Below are 22,063 nucleotides of genomic sequence, written 5' to 3' on the forward strand. Positions count from 1 at the left end.
CCAGGCCAACGCCGGGCAGCGGTGACGTTATTTGGGCCCTGTCGCCTTCTGGTTCTGCACCATGGCAGCCGCTGAACAGCCTGAGGTCGCTGCAGGGGCCTTGGGCTCGGGCCCTGGCCAGCCCTGCAGCGTGTGTCAGCACTGACTAACAGCGGCATAATCGGCACGCAGGTGCCCTTAGCGAAAGGGAAACAAGGGGTGTATGTAATCTCTTGGGACTAAGCTTCAGTTAAACAGCAACAGCTGTGGGGGTGACAGTCATAGGTGAAAACTTCCACGATAATGGAAAAGCTTAGTGTCCTAGAGGTGGCAACCTAATCCCATTCACCTGCAAGTGTCTCGTCTCTCCCCCCCCGCCATTTTAAAAGGGGAAAAAATCATCCATTTGGCTCAGGCAAGAAGCTACATCACAAAGGTTATACTGTTACATCCAGTTTGAAGTAGCAATCTTCTCTGCCACTGGAAAAAGCTTATCTGGGTAATGAAAGTCTGACGTTTTTCCTCTTTTAGAGCACTGATTAATGCAAGGATAGCACTGTTACCCGTACAAAGTAAAGGTAATATTTCTGCAGGGAACTCTGAATTCTTCAGCTTTTTTTTTTTTTTTTGCTCAAAACTAAACTAAAGCTGAACGTTAAAAGATGGTAGACTGAGGTTTTTCTGAAGTTAGCTTTGTTTTTCAGACTTTATCCAAGGCATAGTTCCTGAAATTAGTATCAAAATTGGTAGTACATGTTGAGTATCTGTGTATGAAACCATTAGCTTCTGCATGCACTTTAATTTAGGTTAACAGTTTTAGAATATAACAATCCCTAGACTCAACCAAAATATAAGATTAACTTTCCCATAGTCTGGCAGGTTAAACACAGGTATGTTTATTATGAAAGGGCAAATAGTACAAGAAGATATTTCACAGATGACAGGATAGGAGAGAAAAATCTTTACCTTGATTCAGAGTAATTCGGATTATCAAAAAAGTCATACATTCAGAGTAGCTATAGTTTGTGTAACACAGTATCTTCCTAATCTCTGCTACTAGGTTAGAAGGCCAAATTTTGCTCATGCATGTCAGTGGAGAGTACTCTCAAAGTCAAGCAAATAAATTTATTCCTCACAAAAAAAATATGTAGCAAGCCAATTATAAGCAATTAATTGGCAGTCTCTAGTAGCTGTATTTTCATAAAGCACTCAAATGATTTCAAAAGAGTACATTAGATTCTTTGGACAAATGCAAACAAGGTTACTCAAATATGTGCAACACTAGTGCACAGAGAATTATGTTTGGTATAAAAAATGTTAAAGCTAAGTGAAGTTTCAGACAAGCAGAGAACAAAATTGCCTCAGGCACCAAAAAAAAAATCTTTAGAAACAGAAAAAAAAGTTACATATACTTTGCACTTATGGACTTCAGGTTTTGCTTGCTTTAAGAAGGGTTTCCCCACGTTCTTATCCCATTAAACTTCAATTCAATAGAAGGGTTCAGATGCATGGACCAACTAGCATGTTCCTTAAGAGTTCTTCTGTGGAACTTTTATTGTTACCTAGAAAGAATAATGTTGGTTAATTTCCTATATTTGAAGTGTTATAAGATTCACTTTGTTCCCTTCCCATTGCTCAAGTATAAATACCACAGAAATTAGAACTGGAAGAGACATTAGGTCATCGCTGTTACTGATTATTCCCTGTGGCTCACTCATCCTCTATACTCTAGTTTTAAGTGCACCATGTGGTGGGTTTTTAACCACAATTTTACAGTTCAACAGAGCTCACTTTTCTGGACTTTCAGTTTAGTAGTTTCCTTTCTTCTAGTATCACACATGCGAAGGCCTGGATTCAATCTTGATTTGGATGGAAGAGTGGCACTTAAATAGTCAGCACTGCTTGGAGGTCTTCCATTCCAGTAACAAACTACACTCCAACTATTAAGGGGCTGATTTATAAGTGCACTACTGATATTCAAACTTCTAAGCAGCCCATGTTCTTCAGAAATGCAGGCTTAATTCCTTTCCCAAATGAGTTCATTATTAGCCCACTCATTCTTTACAATCAAATGCACTTAAAACTGGGGGGATTCTAAGAGGTTTCTTGAAGATAGTGTTCATGGGGCAATAAACTGGAAGTTAGAATAGAATCCAGGATGCCTCAATTCTACCATTGCCTCACTGTGAGATTTTGAGCAAGTCATGCATCCTCATTTTACAGGTGAGGAAACCTGATACAGAGGTTAGCTGTCCCACCTCACATAGGTATGTGAAGTTTATTTACCATTTGTAAAGTACTCTGGCATTCTCTAATGAAACATGCTAAGCAAGTGCCACAAGTTTTGTTATTTTAGAAGCATAAAATTCAGAGCTACAAGAATTAAAGTGTAAAGTGATAAATAAGAAGAGGACGGTTTGTGACACTGAATACTGAGGGCCAGCTTCTTTCTTCTGGCAGTCTTATGTCAAAAGGTACAAAGCCCATACCTCTAGTGTTTTCCCCTGGCGCGCACACATTGATACTCACAGTTTTCACTTCTGTGTATGCCTGCAGGCCATATTCCCCCAACTCTCGCCCATTCCCAGATGCTTTGTACCCACCAAACGGCGCCTGAGCTCCAAACACATCATAACAGTTTATCCTGGAATGGAAATCAAACCTTAGAAGCAGTTTGTTGCTCCAGAGCATCTATAGTACCAAAGACTTTCCATGAAAGTCTCCATGATTAAGAGATGAACATTTCCTCAGATTCAGTTACAGCAAGTAGTCCACATCTACAAGGATTCTCTCACACACACCACCCTTTTGGCCAAGCAGATCCAGAGGAGGCACAATTCAGCATCCATCAGAGAGTCAAGCAGGAAGGATGGGGGGGGGGGGCGTGGAAATAAGGTACAACAATCTCTCCTCTGCTGGTTGAGTACTAACCTCATCCCTACGGGCCCAGGGAGTAAGACAGAGTCAGGAATCCAATTCAGGTCTCCCACCTGTCAGCACACCAAGCACTGAGGCTGCCCCTATCTGGCCAACTTTAAGTACCGACTACCTGCTTACTCCATGCCCTTTCTAGAAGGAGCAAAGAGTCCTGTGGCACCTTATAGACTAACAGACGTTTTGCAGCATGAGCTTTCGTGGGTGAATACCCACTTCTTCGGATGCAAGCTGCACGAAAGCTCATGCTGCAAAACGTCTGTTAGTCTATAAGGTGCCACAGGACTCTTTGCTGCTTCTACAGAACCAGACTAACACGGCTACCCCTCTGATACTTTCTAGAAGGGAAAGTGAGATGCTGGTGTTCCAGAATTTTCACTTGATTCCAGTTTGTTTCTACAGTACAGTTCAAGATGTTTTTGACCTATATACTAAAAGCCCTGACTAGACACAGCTCTCTTTTTGTATTGTGCTGCAGCAGCCAAGACAGCACAAACCTCTCTGCTGACCTAACAGCTTTTAAATTCACAGGGCTGGGAGTTGGCAAGGCCCCCCCCCTCCCCCCCTTGTATCTTCTGACCTAATGCTGGAGCCTGTTCTTCCATCCCACCCACCAAGCCTCTGTTTACTCTTCAAGGCTCATCTGTTTGCACAGATTTTGCCAGAGGAAGGTTGGAGATTTTTGACATTTGGTTTGGTTTTAGTTTTGTACCTGCACCGAGGGTGTGTAATAAAACACAGTTTATACATTTAATGAAGGAGGCAGCTTGAATGAGAAAGCCACAGCTTTTAAAAACTCGGGAAGGACTGGGCAACAGAGATCCTGTGTGTAGACTCTTACCAGACAGTTCCAGCTCGCAATGCCTGGGACACGTAGTTTGCTTTGTCAATATCTTTTGTGAAGACTGCTGCTGCCAGACCATACTTGGAATTATTTGCTCTCTCAATGACTTCCTCAATGGTTTTGAACTTCAAGATCTGCATAACTGGCCCAAATATCTGTGAAATCAAAACAAAGCATATTAAAAAAAAAAAAAATCCACCATGGTCTAGCCCTGAGGTGGGCAAACTATAGCCCACGGGCCACATCCCGCCCACGGGACCATCGTGCGTGGCCCCCGAGCTCCTGGCCCGGGAGGCTGGCCCCCGAGCTCCTCCCCTGCTGCCCCCCCTCCCCCACAGCCTCAATTCGCTCGCTCTGCCGCCAGCGCAATGCTCTGGGTGGTGGGGCTGCGAGCTCCTGGGGCGGGGCAGCGCAGATGCAGAGCCAGGCCTGGCCTGGCGCTCTGAGCTGCATGGTGGCGGCGGCATGGCCCAGCTCCAGCTGGGTAGCAGATACCTGGTAGCTCCAGGCAGCACAGTAAGGGGGCAGGGAGTGGGGGGGCCGTCAGGAATGAGAGGAGGGGTTGGCTGGGGCAAGGGTCCCAGGGACGCCATAAGGGAACAGGAGGGGCAGATAGGAGGTGGGGGCTAGACACTTGGCAGAAAGTTAGAGAAAAGAGACATTTACAAATCAGTTGTTCTGACCTCCTCTGTAGCAATGGCCATGTTGTCCTGCACATCTCCAAAGATAGTCGGCTGGATGAAATAGCCCCTGTCTGCAGCAGGATTGCCACCACAGAGCAGTTTGGCTCCTTCCTGCTTCCCAGTGCTGATGTAGCCAAGGATCTTCTTAAACTGCTCTTCATCTACCTAAGATCAAAAAGAATAGCAATAGGTCAGTTTGATCCTTATGGAGAGAGAAAAGGATTCCACCACATTCTGGTCTATATACACCAGTTCTTTACATGGAGTTAGGAAGGCGTTAATAGAACAACAATGCTGCATTCAGACAGATTCCTAAGCCAGTCTGCAAGGGCAGAAATTGCTGAATCTAAGTTTCAGAGGGAGTATTTTGAGGTCAAAGTGATTATCTAAGCCAGTTCATTCATCCCCATTTATTTAGATAACAGGCAAAGGTTAACGCAAGTTAGACATATGAGTGCCAAGTACCTTCTAGCCTACTGGTTCATGGATACAGTCCCAGGTTTCAATGCACAATCAAGTAGCATCTCAAGAGAAGGAAAACTGAAGCTTCATGTTCTCACCTGAGGTCCCTGTTCAGTTTGAGAGTCAAACGGGTTTCCAACCACCCTGGACTTGGCTCTCTCAATGCTTCTCTCTACGAACTCATGATATACATCCTCTTGGACATACGTCCGGGATCCAGCACAGCAGCACTGGCCTTGGTTGAAGAATAGGGCAAAGTGGGCTTGCTCAACAGCCCAGTCCACTAGGAAAGAGAGGGCAAAAACTCAATAGATGGCATGAGGAAGGTTCTCCCCTAAGCCAACAGCAGGAATGTCAGGGTTATGAACTCCTGTCCACTCAGTCACTTCATATGGAAGGTTCTACTGCTCCTATAGCAAGGGTATAAATGTGGATCTACATGCTGAACAACTCTTTATTTAGATCAAATTCTACCCACACTGCAGTGTCCATTAAAATTAACAAATCTGAAGAGTTGTTTCAGATCCAGCGAAATTTCCTTCCCCGACCACCACTTACAGAGTGTGCCAGTTTCTTGGCTCAAATGAGAGGTGCACGCACACACACAAATCCACATGGAAGAGAAATAGGAGAGAGAACTATTATTTAAGCTTAGTACCAATGTGGACACAAGAACAAATGGGTATAAACTGGACACTAGGAAGTTTAGACTTGAAATTAGACAAAGGTTTCTAACCATTAGAGGAGTGAAGTTCTGGAACAGCCTTCCAAGGGGAGTAGTGGGGGCAAAAGACATATCTGGCTTTAAGACTAAGCTTGATAAGTTTATGGAAGGGATGGTATGATGGGATAGCCTAATTTTGGCAATTAATTTTGGCAATTGATCTTTGATTATCAGCAAGTAAGTATGCCCAGTGGTCTGTGATGGGATGTTAGATGGGATGGGATCTGAGTTACTGCAGAGAATTCTTTCCTGGGTGCTGGCGGGTGAGTCTTGCCCACATGCTCGGGGTTTAACTGATCACTATATTTGGGGTCGGGAAGGAATTTTCCTCCGGGGCAGATTGGCAGAGGCTTTGGAGGTTTTTCGCCTTCCTCTGCAGCATGGGGCACGGGTCACTTGCTGGAGGATTCTCTGCAGCTTGAGGTCTTCAAACCACAATTTGAAGACTTCAATAACTCAGACATAGGTTAGGGGTTTGTTATAGAAGTGGATGGGTAAGATTCTGTGGTCTGCTTTGTGCAGGAGGTCAGACTAGATGATCATAATGGTCCCTTCTGACCTTAAAGTCTATGAGTCTAACTAAGAAAAAATGCAAGAGGTTAGAAAGAGGCAGGCACAGCAGTGAAGCAAAACCTAATGGAGGAAAGAATGGGAGGAAACACTACTAAATACAGAAGATAATGAAATAGAGCCCAAAAGAATGAGTAAAAGATGTGAGAGGTCTGCAGGAAAACAACAAAGAAGTGTAATTTGTGGGTAAATTAGTTCCCCCATGCTAATGTGAGGAAATGCTGATACACCATTTTGGCTGCCTCACTGTGTGTAAGATACTCCTCCCAAGATGCACCGTGTACTCTGTAGGACAATAGCCAGGTGGCGCTGTCAACAGAAGTCCAGAGAGTCTCTTGGTATAGGAGCTTATGTGGGAATCACAGTGAGAACCTTCCAGCCCTTCACAAATCCTGGCTGCAAAAAGCCATTCCGAGCGCTACAATTCAAACACTGCACTGAGTCGGTGCTTACTGTCAGCATCAGACATGATGATATTTGGGCTCTTCCCGCCAAGCTCCAGCGTCACTCTCTTCAGGTTACTCTCTGCTGCAGCCTTCTGGATCAGATGCCCAACCTGTATTGGAAGGAGCGGAATCAAGATTAGGAAATAAACACCTCTCAGCTAGTGCTTCCCAAATGGTTAGTGGATGGAAGGTTCCATGTGGGTTGTGGAGGCCCTGGGAGGTGGGAGTTAGAGAGCAAGCCTGCTCCTCACTCACCCCACAGCAGCAACCCCGTCACGATGGAGGGGGTGGCCGGGCCAAATCTGAGTGAATGGCACTTCAACCTGTGCACCACAACACCCAGAGCAAGGAGCTGGGCCCAGCCCCACGGGGTTAAGTGTGGGGCCAGCTCACTCTCCAAACCACCTGCCTCAGGGCCTTCCCTCCGGCCTGGGATTAGGGTTGTGGTGCCAGGACAGAAGGTACTGCTGTGGGAGATCGGAGCCTCCTTGGTGGGGCAAGGAGGCGGCAGTGGCGAAGGATGTTGGCCTATAATTCCCCCAAAAATTTGGACCCTGGGGGGAAATCACACAAAAAAAAATACAGTTGGTGGGTCACTTTACTAAAAAGTTTATGAACCACTGTACTAAGCAACTCTTATAGCTGCCCTGTGTTACTCTGATGCTCTTGGGCATTGCAGTGAAGGGTCTGATTTTGTCCTAATGCTTTTCAAGCAGCTAGTGCAAGGACATACACTACGTAGAAAAGGAAGCCATGTTGTTGTACTCCACTCTGATTTCATTCAGGAAGTCTAGGCGGTAACAAAAATCAGCAGTAATGACAGACATCAGAACCTCTGACCAAGCAGAGCTGGACACAGATGTACAGCTTGTGCGGATTTGATTTTAAGAGAGACATACAGAATTTAAAATCTGTGTGTTGTGCATCTCCCAGCATCCTAGATATTTCAGCACCTGCTAGAGCTTATTGCGTCACCTGGCTGGGTTACCAGTGTCAGGTATCTGTCAGCGGTTTCCTTATAATCCCTTCATTGTCTGCATTTTAGCTGAATCATTGAAGTCTGCACAGAGATTAAACTTCACCTACAGAAAAGCAGCCCAAAGGCATTCCAAAAATACCATCTCAACAGCGTAAGGCTTAGTTTGGTTACAAATCAGTCCTGGTGCTTAAAGACAGCTGCATTTTTTTAAAAAAGGCAAAACAGTTTTTTAGTGTTTGATACAGAACATAAATTTTACACAGACCACCAGGCCACCTACACGAGACTGTTGAAGGGGATGCAGACACGCCGTGTCTTACCTCAGTGGAGCCAGTGAAGGCCACTTTATCTACTTCCATGTGGGACGCAATGGCAGCCCCCGCAGTGGACCCATAGCCGGGAACAATATTAACCACCCCTGGTGGGAAGCCAGCCTGTAAATTCACCAGCCAAAGAAAACTGATGTTAATTATGCCCTTTACAAATCAAGAGGATCCATAGCCCTATCAGTCACACCAACCTCCAATACCCTGCCCTCCAAAAAACAGAGCTCCTTTCCACTTCACTCTCATCCTCCAGGCTGCAGCCTTTTACGGACTTTGCTAGACCACAGACACCTGCCTCCAGTAGCTTAAAGCCAGATTGCCAGCTTGGGTGACCCCTGACTAATTTAAAGGGACAGCATTCATTTAAGTTCATTTTAGTTAGTTAGCCCACTGAAGTTCATTAAAAACTCCATCCCCATCCTAAAGCAGCATCTCCTGTATCTGCCGGAGAGAAGGGCAGGAACAGGAATGACATCTGGTTAGTCTAGGTGATGGGATATGTTTCAAAAACAAAACAAAACATGTCTTTCCTCTTCGGCCATGGCAACTTTTTGCTCTGGCTGTTCCTCCACCACCACAGCCCCCGCCTCATATAGGTTCCTGTAGCCCACTCTTTGTGCTGCTATGTGGTCACAGCACATTGCACAACCACAGCTGGAAGTATAAGTGGGAGGTTGAGTCAGAACCAGCTTCTTCTCTCACCTCTTTGATCAGACTGGCCACATAAAGAGCTGTCAGGGGTGTTTGCTCAGCCACTTTCATCACAACCACATTCCCAGTGGCCAAGGCAGGCCCGATTTTCCATGCCTGCATCAGGAGTGGGAAATTCCACTGCAAGACACAAGGAAATCTTCTTGACTACATTTGAAAACACGGACTCGCCATTTGAATTAATTAGAGAGATGAATAAGGGCCTGACAGATCCCCAGCTTCTGTAGCTGGCTCATCTCCACTGAAGACACTTTCACCAGCTGTGGATCCAACCCTGTATTTGTCTCCCTTTCCATCCCTGCCTTACTAACACCCTGGATTATAAATGTGTGGTTCCTTTTGCTATCCCTGCCCTTGGTTCATGAGTTGGTAAGATGGAACTGCAAACGTTTAAATTTTGATACAAAAAAATTTAAAGCCTTTTCATTGACACTTAAAACAACTTCCTAAAAACTTACTTAAATGATTCAACATTATGGGCCTGACCTCTGGCCTTGTCTCTTAGAAGTTTTTATTCATTTCATTACTGATTAACGTAATCACACACCACACCACAGGATCCATCACAAATGGATGAGTTTAGTCTCAACACCCCAGTGAGGCAGAAGAGCATTATTCCCATGTTACAGATGTGGAACGGAGCCACAGAGATTAAGCAAGTTGTTCCAGGTCACACTGTCTGTAGCAGAGCTAAGAACCAAAGCCAAAACGCCACATCCTAGTCAAGTGCAGAAACCTCAAGGCCGTCCTTCCTGGGATACACTAGACATGGATGCTGCATTAACTGCAAGTACCTGCACGGCTCATCTGATGGGGGACAGGAAGTAAAAGATTTTATTCATTTCCCACAGCTAGAGTTGACTGAACAGGAGAACTGTTCACTCACTTCTGGAATCTATCAAATAGTTAGGAACAAAACCAGAAGAGACTAGTAGACAGAGTGAAGAGCTGATTCTCTGCCTCTCAAGATGCTGCTATTTTTAAATGAGTGACGTATTTTGGGGGATGTCTATTTACAAAAGTTACGTCTAACTTGAAAGTTTTAATCTTAACTCTTGGAAACCAGGCCTCTTCTAATTGCCCACGAGTTGGTTTGAAACACTGATAGCGGAGTGTCTGCAAGAGCTTGCTTATGAAAAAGTTCATGCTAAACTCGCTAACAGATTAAGATTCCAGAATTAAAGGTTTACATCCAATTCCTGCTCATTAGGAGACACACAAGCACAGTTCATCACAACCATGTCTGATCTCTAACAAGGTAATATTTACACACTATTTTATGTCCACAGCAATTCATAGAAATATTCATAGATACAAATGAAGTTGCATCAGATCTGGGCTATAAGTGTAAATGAGATACTTGCAGTAAAGAGGGTTAGAATTCTGTCATTCACAGCTGGATGCACAGAGTCGGATTGACAATTACATCAAGTCTGCTTCATCACTGCCAGAGCAACGCAAAGGGCTGCTAAGCGTTATTTCCCTCAGTATTAAAGGGAAATCATGCCTAGCAGAGGCCAGAAACTTGCATCTTAATGTTACTCTCTATGCCAAGGTGCATTTCTGTAGGCTCATGATACATTTTACTTACCGGGATGATCTGTCCACAGATCCCTACTGGCTCATGTCTTGTGTAACTGAAGAAGTCTCCATCTAAGGGAATGGTTTTTCCATGACATTTGTCAGCCCAGCCAGCGTAGTACCTGACAATCACATTGTTTTAGTCATTGGTTTAGGACAACAAGTCTCCCACTTAGGAATAAGAGTGAACTTTTTTTTGACATCTCGGGCAGGGATTCAGACTCTGATCCTGCGGCAGTAAGAGGGAACTACAGAGGCGTCACCCCACATGACCTACTATAACCTTGCCTGAGACAGGAGGTGACGCATGACACACATGTGGGTCAACATGTGGAGTCAAAAAATCTCCTGGCTCCAGCACGTGGCGCGCATGATGGGGGACAGCAATACATATACGGACCATGACTCAAAGAAGAATGTCTCTCAAACACTGATTTTAAAAGGGACCTGACTGGAAAGCCACAACATTGCTAAGAGGCTCGGGTCACCTGAAATCACTTTTTTTTAAATATACAGGGCATTAGGGTTGAGTGAGAGCTCCTTCAAAGCAGTCTAAGCTCAGTACTCATTGCAAGCTTCAAAGGGTACAGGCCTTTTTCAGCTCCCAGGGTGGCAGGCCCACCTATGTGACTATGTAAACCCACAAGTCCAGCATGATTTTTTTTGATAGGCAAGTAAAATAACACTTGCATTCCTTGGTTCCTTATCATTTGGTCCCTTATCACTTGGCAGAGCAGGTTGTGTGTTCCTCGCCTAATGATTTCATGAGCATCTGGCAAGGCTACTTTTAGCAACATGCATTCCGCTGAGCTATGCCACTGAGCTAAGTTCAGCTCAAAACTGGACAAGCCCCAAGGACAGAATTCTGCCAGTGTCAAGTACTCATCACAGGAAGCCTCCATCCAGCCTCTAGCCAGCACCTGAACACTGGCACATCTTCAGACACCAGACTCATAGGTTGGTATTTTCCTTGCTTTATAGACAGCAAGTTGAATACAAACAGCAGAAACAGATTGTTTGGGTCCAGCCAGGACTCGCAGCAGCCCATTACCCTTTACGATGGGTTTAACAAGTTCAGAGGTCTCAGATTTGCCAATAGCATCTTTCAGGGTTGGTATGTGGCTTTAGGAAGGCAGGATTTGGAGATGCGCGTTCCAGGGCCATACTGAGGAAGCAACTGACTGCACTAACCTGGCTGAACTGATTAAAAGTGAGAGTCACTGGCTCGGGGTGCATTTCGCCCTGCCTCAGGCCAACAGGACGGGACACAGGATGCCATCAGGTCAGATCAAGTCTAACCAGCTAGCATGCTCAAATTACAGCAGCACTCAGACAGGAATTCCCACCACACAGCAACATTTGCAGATCTCCAGCTACCACAGATCAGCTGAATGCCAGACTTCATGGCACTTCACATTGGACTTGCTCTCGTCGTTGCATGAAGAAAACAAACTCCTACCTGATGCACTTGGTTACCATGTCCAGATCCACTAAGTAGGATATGGAGTATGGTTTGCCATTATCCAGAGTTTCCAGCTCCTACAAAGAGAGTTACAAACTCATATTTGGATAGTCCCAGCCCTGACTCCCAGCCACAGCCCAAGGTGAGCCTGACTCTGGGTTTGCTCTTTGGACAGGTTCCTCATTTAGCTCTTCTTACCTAGCCCCAAATGCCCAACACTGTGAAGACTCCCCCCACCTCCTTCCTTGCTAGGCTAGAAGGGCCTGATCCAAGGTCCTCTTCTCCCCTCTCCTAGGGTAGAGTATACTGGCCCCAGAGCTATTCCAAACTCCAGGCTAAAGACCTGAGCTTGGATCACCCCATGCTGCAGCACACGGAGCTTTCAGACCGTCAGACACCCCGAAGGACAGTCAGTTATTCCTTTCCCCACTAACGAGACAGAGCGGTGTAGTCGTGATCACTGTCATCGTGCCTGTGAGCAGTAGGGGGAAGCAATGGGGCTGCAGGCCCTTGGCTGGGCGAGATGGGTTTGTCTCAGCGTGTATCATACTAACAGCAGTGTGCCGTGAGGCTTCAGCCTGTGAGACTCTTAGGGTGAACGTCTGCTCTCAGTGAAACCAGGCTAGCTCCCTCGTCTCTGACAGTGCAAGATTCAGAGCCGTGCAAGAGCAGGACTGGCCGATAGGCTGCAAGGCCCTTCTAGCAGAGGTCACGCCTGCTGCATGCTCAGAGCACTCAGTCCAGGTGGAGAAAGAGCCTCCGGCGGCCACCAGTTCAGAGGGTTCCAAGCCTGAGCCATAGCCGCTGCAGACAGGAGCAGGCAGTCGGGTCCTTCCTTTGCTCTGACTGCAGGAATGGGTTACCGGACACGAGGAGTGGCTTGTTTACCCTTCGTACCCCACAGAGCTGCCATTAGTGCATGAGCTACAACTGCCAGCTCCTCCCACCTGACCTGGCAGCTCCCTTTTACACATGCAGCCAAGCGCACAGGCGAGCTCCCCCCCCACCCCGAGACGGCCGTATCCACCTCTGGCGACACTGCCAGAATCCCTCCCCTACCCAGCTGAACCAGACCAGCAGTGCCCAGCAGACAGCTTTATTAGACTGTGCCACCCTGGGGAGGACAGACAGAACATCCAGGGAGTGCGATACGCACGGCCAGGTAAGCCCGATCTCTCTCAATCAGGTCGGCGAGGCGGTACAGCAGCTTCCCCCGGTGAGAGGCGTCCATCCGTCTCCAAGGCGAGCCCAGCTGGAAGGCCGCCTTGGCCGCCTGCACGGCCTTGTCCACATCCGCCTGAGGAGGAAACCAGACAGACAGGCTGAGTGGACAGTGCTCCCCTCCTCCACCGCCTATCTGAGGTTGAATGGAAGAGGCTGCACTCAGAGGGAAAAAGACTTGAGAGAGGCTGGCGAGAAGTGGCCCAAGAGAAAGACAGAGGAAGCTGAAATGCAGCCTGAACTAAGAGTCAGGACTTTCTGGGTCCCCGGCGCATGCTCTAACTGTACGTTTAGTTTCTACACTAGGTCCCTGTGCCTGGTTAGTCCCCTGTGTTCGCCTTGGGGTTAACACTGACTGTGTCCCAGGGCGCTGGGAGGCCGCGTACTGCATGTAGCAGCGCCGTACTCCAAGCCACGGCACAGGCAGGGGGACAAAACCCTGTGTGTCTCATCACATATGTATATTAGATGGGAAAATGGGATCCTTCCTCTGCCCTAATGCAGAAAGATGCTGAGCAAGGCCTCGTTGGTGGAAGGGCTGACACTCAGGAGCCAGTGGCCACGCAGTCTGGCCACCTTTGCCCTCGCCAGAAGGAGAGACGGTCTCCTATGTCAACGTCTTGGACTACAGGACGATAGGTGCCAGCCTGTCCTGATTTTCCCCCCCTTTGACTCAGCTGAAGGGAATGGTGGAGAGGCTGCAAAAGTCCCATCCCCAGGAGCTGGATAATCCCACATCAGCACTGCCAAACACTGGTGTTACAGTGGCTAAGTCAAAGCCAATGATTTATTCATGAACTTCATGCAACTAAAAGAAACCCTCCCCCTTCAAAATACAGCTGCCAACCACTGGCTGAGAAGGTCGCTGGATTGTGGGAGGGAACAGAACGTCCATCCAAGTGACACCACAGAGCTCCTGTTATCTCCTTGATAAGACCAGGTGGCATCTTTCATACATGGAAAATCCAGCCCTGCTGTCAGCTGATCCTCTGCAGGCTGCAGACTGATTCCAGCCTGCGGGGTTTTTGCAGAGTCACTGTTTATCGACCCAGCTGTAGCCTGCCCAGCACTGCATGCTACATCCGGAGATAACGTTATGAAATTATATTTGAAAAGAGAGTGTAACGGGCTGAGCAAACATCACCACATAAAGGCGACTGCCCTGGGTAAAGCCAAGCATGTTTACACTAGGCATATTTCAGCGGCAGTATCTGCTGGGTTAATATTTACTTTAGATCCTCTGGCAACAGAGGACAAGAGCAGGGGTGGTGGGGTGACTTCTGAAGTCTCTAGTTGGATTTGTTTAGGTTTAGCATGGCTGATTCAATTTAGAATCCAGCATCTCTCTATTTTATGGTGTTTATTGTCTCTAGTCAGTTCCCATTTTTGGCATATGCGTCAACCTAATGAAGCTGATTACCAGGGCATGCAGAAATCCAAGTGATTTCCTCCCCCTCCTCCGACACCACCATAAATCGACCAGTTGAGAGAGGAAGGTTGGTCTTGTAGTTAAGGCACTGAATAGGGACTCAGGAGATCTGAGTTCAATCCTTGGCTCTGCCTGGACTCCAAGCAACCTTGGGTGAGTCACTTCATCTGTCTGTGCCTCGATTCCCCGCTTGTAAAAATCGAGAGAATTCTTCTCGTGTCTTTCTGGACTATAAGCTCTTTGGAAGCGTCTCTGTCCCCACGTGTGTATGTGGAGCACGTAGTACATGAGGGTACTACGGCAATACGAGGCGCTCGGGTCCCTTTTGTTCTGCTGATAAAACATCCATCCCTTCCATTTCACTGGGACCCCCCCAAGCCTCCGTCCTGTTTGACAGCACCGAGGTCACGTACGCAGCCCTCTGGCACCCACCAAGGCTGGCTTCCGTCCTTGCCTGGGGTAGGAACATGCTTCAAAGACTGATCCCAACCCTGGGAGCTCAGCCTCTTCTTCACCACCCCTCCGCAGTTCTAATCCAGGCTCCGATGCTGACTCATTGGTGGCCTTGAGTTACTTCACCTTTCTGCCTCAGTCTCCCAAGGTTCAAAGTGGGGGAAAACAGGCACCTTTCTGGGGTAGGGCAGGGAATAGCAAAGTCCCATATAACAGCTAAGTATCCTCACTGCCTGTTTGACTTCCTACCTTTGATTAGGAGCAGAGCAAAGCTAGGTAGGAAAGCAACACTGACACTTCTTTCTATACAGTAAATGTAGCAGTTTCCCATAACATGGAGTTCAGGCACATGCAGGATAAAGGATAGAGAGCAAACAGTTTCTGGACAGGGGTAATAAAGAGCCATGTACATGATCTCTTTTTATGCCATGATTTTGTAAGTCAACGCCTATCAGTCTCTGAGATCTTATAAGGACAGCGTTTACCTTGTCTCCCTCAGCAACCTGGCAGATAACTTCCCCCGTTGCTGGGTTGACAGAAGGGAAGGTTTTCTTGCTGACTGCATCATGCCATTCATTGTTTATGAAAATCTGTAATTCAAAAAAGAGAGACGTAAGTATTCAGGCCCAAGAGTCATCTAATCTGGAAGCTCTATTGTTTGGTGCTGGGTTTAAGAGGAAGCTGGAAGCACAGCTCTGCACCTTAAGTGGTTCAAATTAAATGTGTGCGCCTCTGCACATAATTTTTAACATGCAAAACACTAGAGAGTCATAGAAAAGCTATTTCCCACTGGGGCTTTTAAAAAGAAAACCCCTCAGACATGTGCCACGTGCAAAGGGTTTCTGAAGAACAGTCATTAAGCTGTACACAGCTAATCTCACAGCATTTTGGATCAGGCAAAATTGCACGGGAAGGGAGGAATCCACAGTCAAGCGTTGAGTCAGGACAGCATCAAACCCCCTCATTCTACAGAGATAAACTGACCAGTGCATGATCCACAAGAGACACAGCTCCAGCCACTGGGACCCCATAACAACAGACTCCCCTGTGCTAGACTCTGCCATGGTAGGGTAGCCATTTGTGCAACTGTCCCATTTTGCAGACATCCCAGCCCACACATATACCCTTGGGAGTGAGGCAGAGAACCCCTCCAGGCCCCTGGATACCAGAACAATGAGTGTGGTATTGGTACTAGATCAATGGAGAGAGCTCACCCAGCCACCTCTGCCAGAGACCCCAGGGCATGCTTAGCCATTCCTCCCGCCGAGACAAGCTACCGAGCAGAGGGAACAGCACCCACCGGAAAGACCTTCTTCTTATTGAAAAAAGGCGTCTTCCTTCCCTCCCCCTAGTTCTAAATATTTTGTGAAACTAGAGTAAACAGGAGCAGAGTGGGGCAGGTGACAAACAGAGCAAGCCACAAGCCACCAGGAAAGACAACAAAATACGCCCTTAGTGACCTTGTTGTGCTTGTGTGCCTTCCAGTCCTCCAATTCTATGCCCAGCCTGGGGCTCCATGATATACACAAGGCAGCGCCTTAGGTTGTGCGAGTCCTCCCCCATCCTGGCCACTGAGACATTCAGACCAACACCTCCAGTCCAAAACGCAGCTACCAAGTTTTGCAACAGCTCCCTATTCAACGGCATGATCTTCCTCTTGCCCTGCGGACTGTATAGGAACAGGGCCCTAGCCCTTTCCATAGGGAGTGCACCCTCAGTCTCCTGCTTACTTTCCTCAGTGTCTCAGAAACCGCCAGCCCTCTGCCAGAGCTGCAGGGTTTACACGTAGCTTGCACATTGCGTACAGCGAGTAGACACACATACTTGGATCTCACTTGCCCATGTGGGTTCTTCCTATTATGTATGTTGTGTAACAAGCAAGAGACAACTCCTTCCCCTCCTGTTTGCCACACCCACTCGTTCTATCTTGTCTCAAATTAGACTAAGCTCCAGAGGGCAAGAACTGCGTCTACTCTGCTCGCCAGGGTGGATAAAAATCAAATTAAATTTAAATCGGATTTTTTTGATAAAATGCTTTTTGAGGAAAAAACCTGTCTAAAGATAGTTTTAATTACGATACATTACAGCTCAAAGATATCTCATCATGGAATAGGGATTAAAAATTCTAATTCTATAGTAGGAGACAGTATATTCCTGTCATGTTTAAGACAAGTTTTTTGTAAATGAGTTCCAGTAGTTCATGGATTAGGGACCCAATTTTATGGGGTTCCAGGGGCTTCTGTATAGATTATTTAGGTTAATCTTTCTATCTACCCAGTGGGACTCAGTGCTCAGTCTAGAAGATACCATCAGAGATGCTTAGTTTTGCAGTTCTCAAACTGTGGATTTGTGTCTCCAGAGGGAACATGCTTGTTAATAGCAAACATGTTTTTAAATAAATAAATAAGAGAGATGAGAAATAACAGACCTAAACGCTGTTGTCCCTCTGCAAATTTGTGTACACAGAGTCAATCCCTTACCTCTCTCTAAAAGTGCAAGTTTCAAAAAGTTCAATAGAAGATTGTTGGGGGCGGAACAGATCTGGACAAGGAGAAGAAGTCCAGAGATAAATGTTAGAAGCGAGGGACATATGCCTGTTTTGTTAAAATATTATATGTTTGCTGTTGAAGAAAAAAATCCAGATTCCATAACATTGTTGTTTTAGTTAAATAAAACAATTTAAATGTCTGTCTGGTGCTGTTCTCCTCCTGATACAGCATGGCAAGAAAATCCACTAAATATTAATGATTAACCTGTTGAACTGGAGATATTTATGAAGTCATTGGGAGGTGAACAATCTGCTTCAATTACCTTTGGTAAATGAAATAACCAAACAATCATTCACTTTCTGATATAACAAACTAATCTGAAAAGTTTTCAAAATAAATCACTGTTTAAAAATGTATAGTGTGTACCTTCAAAAAATGAAACCTACCTCTACCTCTGAGTTGTGAAGAATATGTATTAAGGTTATAACAACCAAGAATGCACTTTTATGTAGAAAGCCATGATTAAATTGAGTCTTCCCGACTAGTGATTTAAATCAAATCCACCCTGCTGCTCGTACAGGAGGTACAATAAACACAGGTAACACAATAGAACCTGGCTCCTTATCAGGGCTTTTTACACGTGACTGCAATACACGCTCTAGCCGCAGCTGTCTAGTTTGTTTAGATGCTTAATTTGAGTTTGGCAGCCGTATGCTGTTTTAAGCAAGGATACAACACTCCTCCCCAGAGCTGCCCAGAGGTGGGGGGGGGGGGCAGGCCCCGCAGGGGCCCTGCGAGCCCTGGCCTGGCAGCAGTCCGGGTCTTCAGCGGCGGGGGGGCCTTCAGTGCTGCCGAAGACGCAGAGCGACTGAAGGGCCCCCCACCGCCGAAGACCCAGACCACCGCCAGATGAGTACAAGTGCCGCAGCTCCCCCGCTTTGCTCCAGGCCCCCTGAATCCTCTGGGCGGCCCTGCTCCTCCCACTACATTGCATTTCCCACACTTGCCAGTTTTCAATGCGCTTCAGAGCTGGTTCCTTGGAACTTGATCTGCAGACTCAGTGCCATTTGGGCCTTAGTTTATAAACAGTTTTTCCATACAAATCCCCCCCCCCCCCCCGATTCCTATCGGAACTAGAGAAGAAGCAGTAAACACAGACTCAGTTTGCATTTAGCCAGTGAGGACGGATTCATTCAACTCCTAATGACATTATAAAGCAAACTGGCACCTGGGCGCTAGTAGGTTGCCAGCCTGAGGAATTACAGCCTTCATTTAGGAAGGTTTCAGGATGTGTTTACTAGGGCACATCACTGAAGTCTCTCAGTTCCCCCTCAGTTAGCAGTGGCTCCTGCTGTCCCTTCACACAATCTCCTCACCACTAGGGCAAGATTTTGCTCTGCAGCTCCTGCCATCCGGAACAACCAAGTATTGCTAAGGACCCACTGTGCTCAGTTTCTGCCTCACCCACTCTATCTTCATGTCTTTTCTAGACACTGTTTTGCTATTCTGAGGGGAGCATTACACAAAAGCCCCACTCAGGAGCCTGGCTGCTCTGTGCTAGGCACTAGGGCCACAAACTATTCCAGACAGTCCATGAGCTGAGGAGCCGTTAACGTGTTTTTAAAAGGACAAAAATAAGTCTGGTTTCTCTCTGCTTTGTCAGAGCGACATGGGATATAGTTTGCATGAAATACTCAACGCTAGCATAGCTGTCACATTAACTGAGGTGAGAGGTCTTTCAGAAGCCAAACGTTAGACACCCAAAGCAAAGTCTCAGTGCAAAGACCACAGCACTTTTATCAGAGCAGTGTTGCACAATAAGCGAAAACAAGCAAATTCCCCTATAGAAGCAACTGATTCATATAAAGTTGTTACTCAAAAGCAGTGACACTGCAGTTGTAAGAGTGTACTTGTCCAGGGCCTCGTCACATTTCATTTTCCATCATTAGAGCTGACTAATCAGCATTCCCTGAGATAACAGTGAAGGAAGAGTAGAAGATAGTCTAGGCAAAACAACATACCCAGGGTACATGCTAAATCCTAGCCAATGGATCGATTTGTTTTCTCTCTATTCATTTGCACTGGTGACAGCAATTGATCTAAGTGTAGAACCCAGTGACAGTCATGACTCAGCTTGAATTTACACACACACACACAGGAGGACAACTTGCTATATTGGTCAGATTCAGGAACTGACTGCATTGCTTGCGAAGGCCAATAGACTCTGAATTACTTGTATTAAGAACAGTTGGGAGGGTTCTTTTTGTTTTTTAAAAGAATGTCTTGCAACGAAAGACAGCATTTAAATGCTCTGCAGGCCTGTTCTGTTCAGCTTCCTGCTCACCACCAATACAGAAGATGGTATTATTAGGACTTGTAGCATTTACATGGAAAAAAAAAGTCAAACTTCAGCATTAATGTAGTTTAACCTAATCTCAGGTGTTAAGAAAGCAGGTAAGGAAGCTTTTAAAATGTGGCAGTGCCCGTTTGTGTGTCCAAATACAGGTGCCTTGGTAAACAACATTAATCCATGAAGAATAAGCGGTTTCAGAGGGCGGTTAGTGCACAGTTCCGTGTGCTTTGTGGGGCGGAGTCTTTCCAGCACCATGCAAAGATTGATTATTTTGGAGTTTGTCTCCGCTACAGGAGGCAGGTTTCCGTTTGCTCTGCACTTGGTATTGGCACAACCCTTTGTAGAGGACAGGTTACAGAGACAAGCAAAGTATGATGTAACCCTCCACTTGCAGCACTTAGGGACTTGCAAATTGGTTCCACCCTCCGCACACCACGATGCAGGTGGCAAATGCCAGGCCAGTACCATGGCATTGTTTTTATTTAAAAAACACCCCCACAATAAAGCAGCAGTGACAGCAGGCTCATTGCAGCGCAGGACACAATGCAGCGAGTCCGTTGCTTGCAGAGCGGACAGACAGCCGGACTGTGAAGCGGGAACGTTTCTGAGGATTATGTTTATTAGAGGGTTGGTCATATAGTCACTCAATTTACTAGCAACCTTGGAGTACTCCATTTACTGCTGCAGGAGAGGATTCTGCAGGGACAACTTTCTTAGCTGTGGGTGCCTGACACAGCTGGAGAGGCCGAGGCGGCCCGACCAAGGCCATGAACCCTGGACCCTCAGATTAAACCTCTGATGCGCTACCAAGGGAGCTGGGTAAAGCTGGTTTGCCATCAGGCCCCAGCCCCAAGGAAACAAGCACCTCTGAGGCCGTGATGCTCCCTCAGGGGCTGAGCTCTGAGCAGGAGCCCCGCGCTGCCCGCGCCCAGCGGGCCCCTGGCTAGAGAGAAAGGCCCCCGGGGGCGGATGGGGCAGCGGGTGTTGGTGCCAGGTCTCCCTGCGGGAGACGGGGGCTGTCCCAGGGGGAGGAAATGCCACTGCCCCGGCTCAGGCGGGGATTCCCGGCGGGGCCCAGCGGCTCGGCCAGCCCCCAGCCCGACCTCCGGCGGCGCAGCGCAGCTCCCGCCCCAGGGCTCGCGGGGCCGGAGGAGGCGGGTCAGCCCGGCAGCTCCCAGGCCGAGAGCTGGCGGGAGGGTCGGGGGCAGCCCCGCTCCCCCCGCGGGCGGCAGGGAAGCCGGGCGCGGCAGCGCCCGCGGGCCGGGCTCGAACCCCCAGCCCGGCCGCCCCCTACCTTGTTGTAGGCGATCTCCGGGCGGGGGTTGGGGGCGGGGATCGCGGGCGCCGCGGCCGAGAAGGGGCAGCGGAGCTGGGCCGGAGCCGCGCGGCCCCACAGGCGGGAGCCCAGCGCGGCCGCTCGCAGCATCCTGGCGCTGGGGAGACGCGGGGCCCTGGGCAGAGCCGCGGATGCAGCCACGGGGAGGGCGGGCCGAGCCCTCCCAGCGGCCCGGGGAGGGTCCGGGCCCGGGCCCCGGAGCACGTGTGCGCGGGCAGCGGGCTCGGGAGCTGGGGCCTGGGCTCGGGCCAGCGAGATCCAGCGAGCTCCGGCCCCGCTGGCGCTGCAGCAACGGAGCGCCGGGCTCGCCTGGTTACGGGCGAACGGGCTCGCCAGGCTCGCGCGGGGCTAAGGGGGCTGCTGCCCGGCCTCCCTCATCCCCCGCGCAGGGGCGGTGCCAGGTGGGCACCGTCCATGTACTAGTAAGTGCGAAAAATCAGGGGGGAATTAGGCGCCTGTATGACAAAGCCCCGGATAGTGGGTCTGCTGCCCCTTTAAATCAGGCCATCTGGACCCCCTAAGTCCAGGGGGCTGTGGCAGGAACCGGGGCTTCCCCTAATGCCTCCCCTTAGGGTCCCTGGCTGTCTCTGTGTTAGATACTTGTATGGTCCTCGTCCCTGTAGCATCTGGGCACCGCACATCCTTTAACGTGTTAACACCCTTCTGAGTAGGGCAGTGCTCTTCCTGTCCGACAGATAGGGAAACCGAGGCACAGACAGGCCAACTGCCTGGTTTGCCCAAGGTCACACGGGGAGGCTGGGGTGGAGCAGCGAATTTAACCTACATCTCCCAAGTCTCAGGCTAGTGCCCTTCCCACGGGACCATCCTGCCTCATGTGCATCTCCTGCACACTATTAATATGTGGGACCTGATCCTGCTAGTTGTGCCACACAGAGGGATTCGACCCCTCCCCTGAGCCCTATTGACTGCAACAAGGATCCATGCCCAGGGGTCTGCCCATGCCGAAGAGCTCCACTCCTGGAGCCCCTGCCCAGGCCTCAGAGCCCAAGCCTCAGCTTCAAAGCAGTGTCTGCACAGCTATTTTTGGAGCGCTGGTCTGGCTCAGCTGCACTAACCCAGG

General features: G+C 48.2%; 1 protein-coding gene across 1 annotated transcript; it reads right to left on the reverse strand.

The window, feature by feature from the left end:
- Positions 1-852: 852 nt before the first annotated feature.
- Positions 853-21,107, reverse strand: ALDH2 (aldehyde dehydrogenase 2 family member). Its single transcript, XM_039504426.1, has 13 exons — positions 20,941-21,107; positions 15,290-15,394; positions 12,858-12,998; positions 11,699-11,778; positions 10,250-10,361; positions 8,650-8,778; positions 7,942-8,055; positions 6,650-6,752; positions 5,001-5,185; positions 4,441-4,605; positions 3,755-3,912; positions 2,509-2,623; positions 853-1,541 (listed from the first exon to the last, which is right to left on the reverse strand). The coding sequence occupies exons 1-13, from the start codon at positions 21,070-21,072 to the stop codon at positions 1,509-1,511; spliced, it is 1,572 nt and encodes a 523-aa protein (XP_039360360.1). The 5' UTR covers positions 21,073-21,107; the 3' UTR covers positions 853-1,508.
- Positions 21,108-22,063: the final 956 nt, after the last annotated feature.

The sequence above is a fragment of the Mauremys reevesii genome, linkage group 18, assembly GCF_016161935.1.
Source record: "Mauremys reevesii isolate NIE-2019 linkage group 18, ASM1616193v1, whole genome shotgun sequence".
NCBI classification, from domain to species: Eukaryota; Metazoa; Chordata; order Testudines; family Geoemydidae; genus Mauremys; species Mauremys reevesii.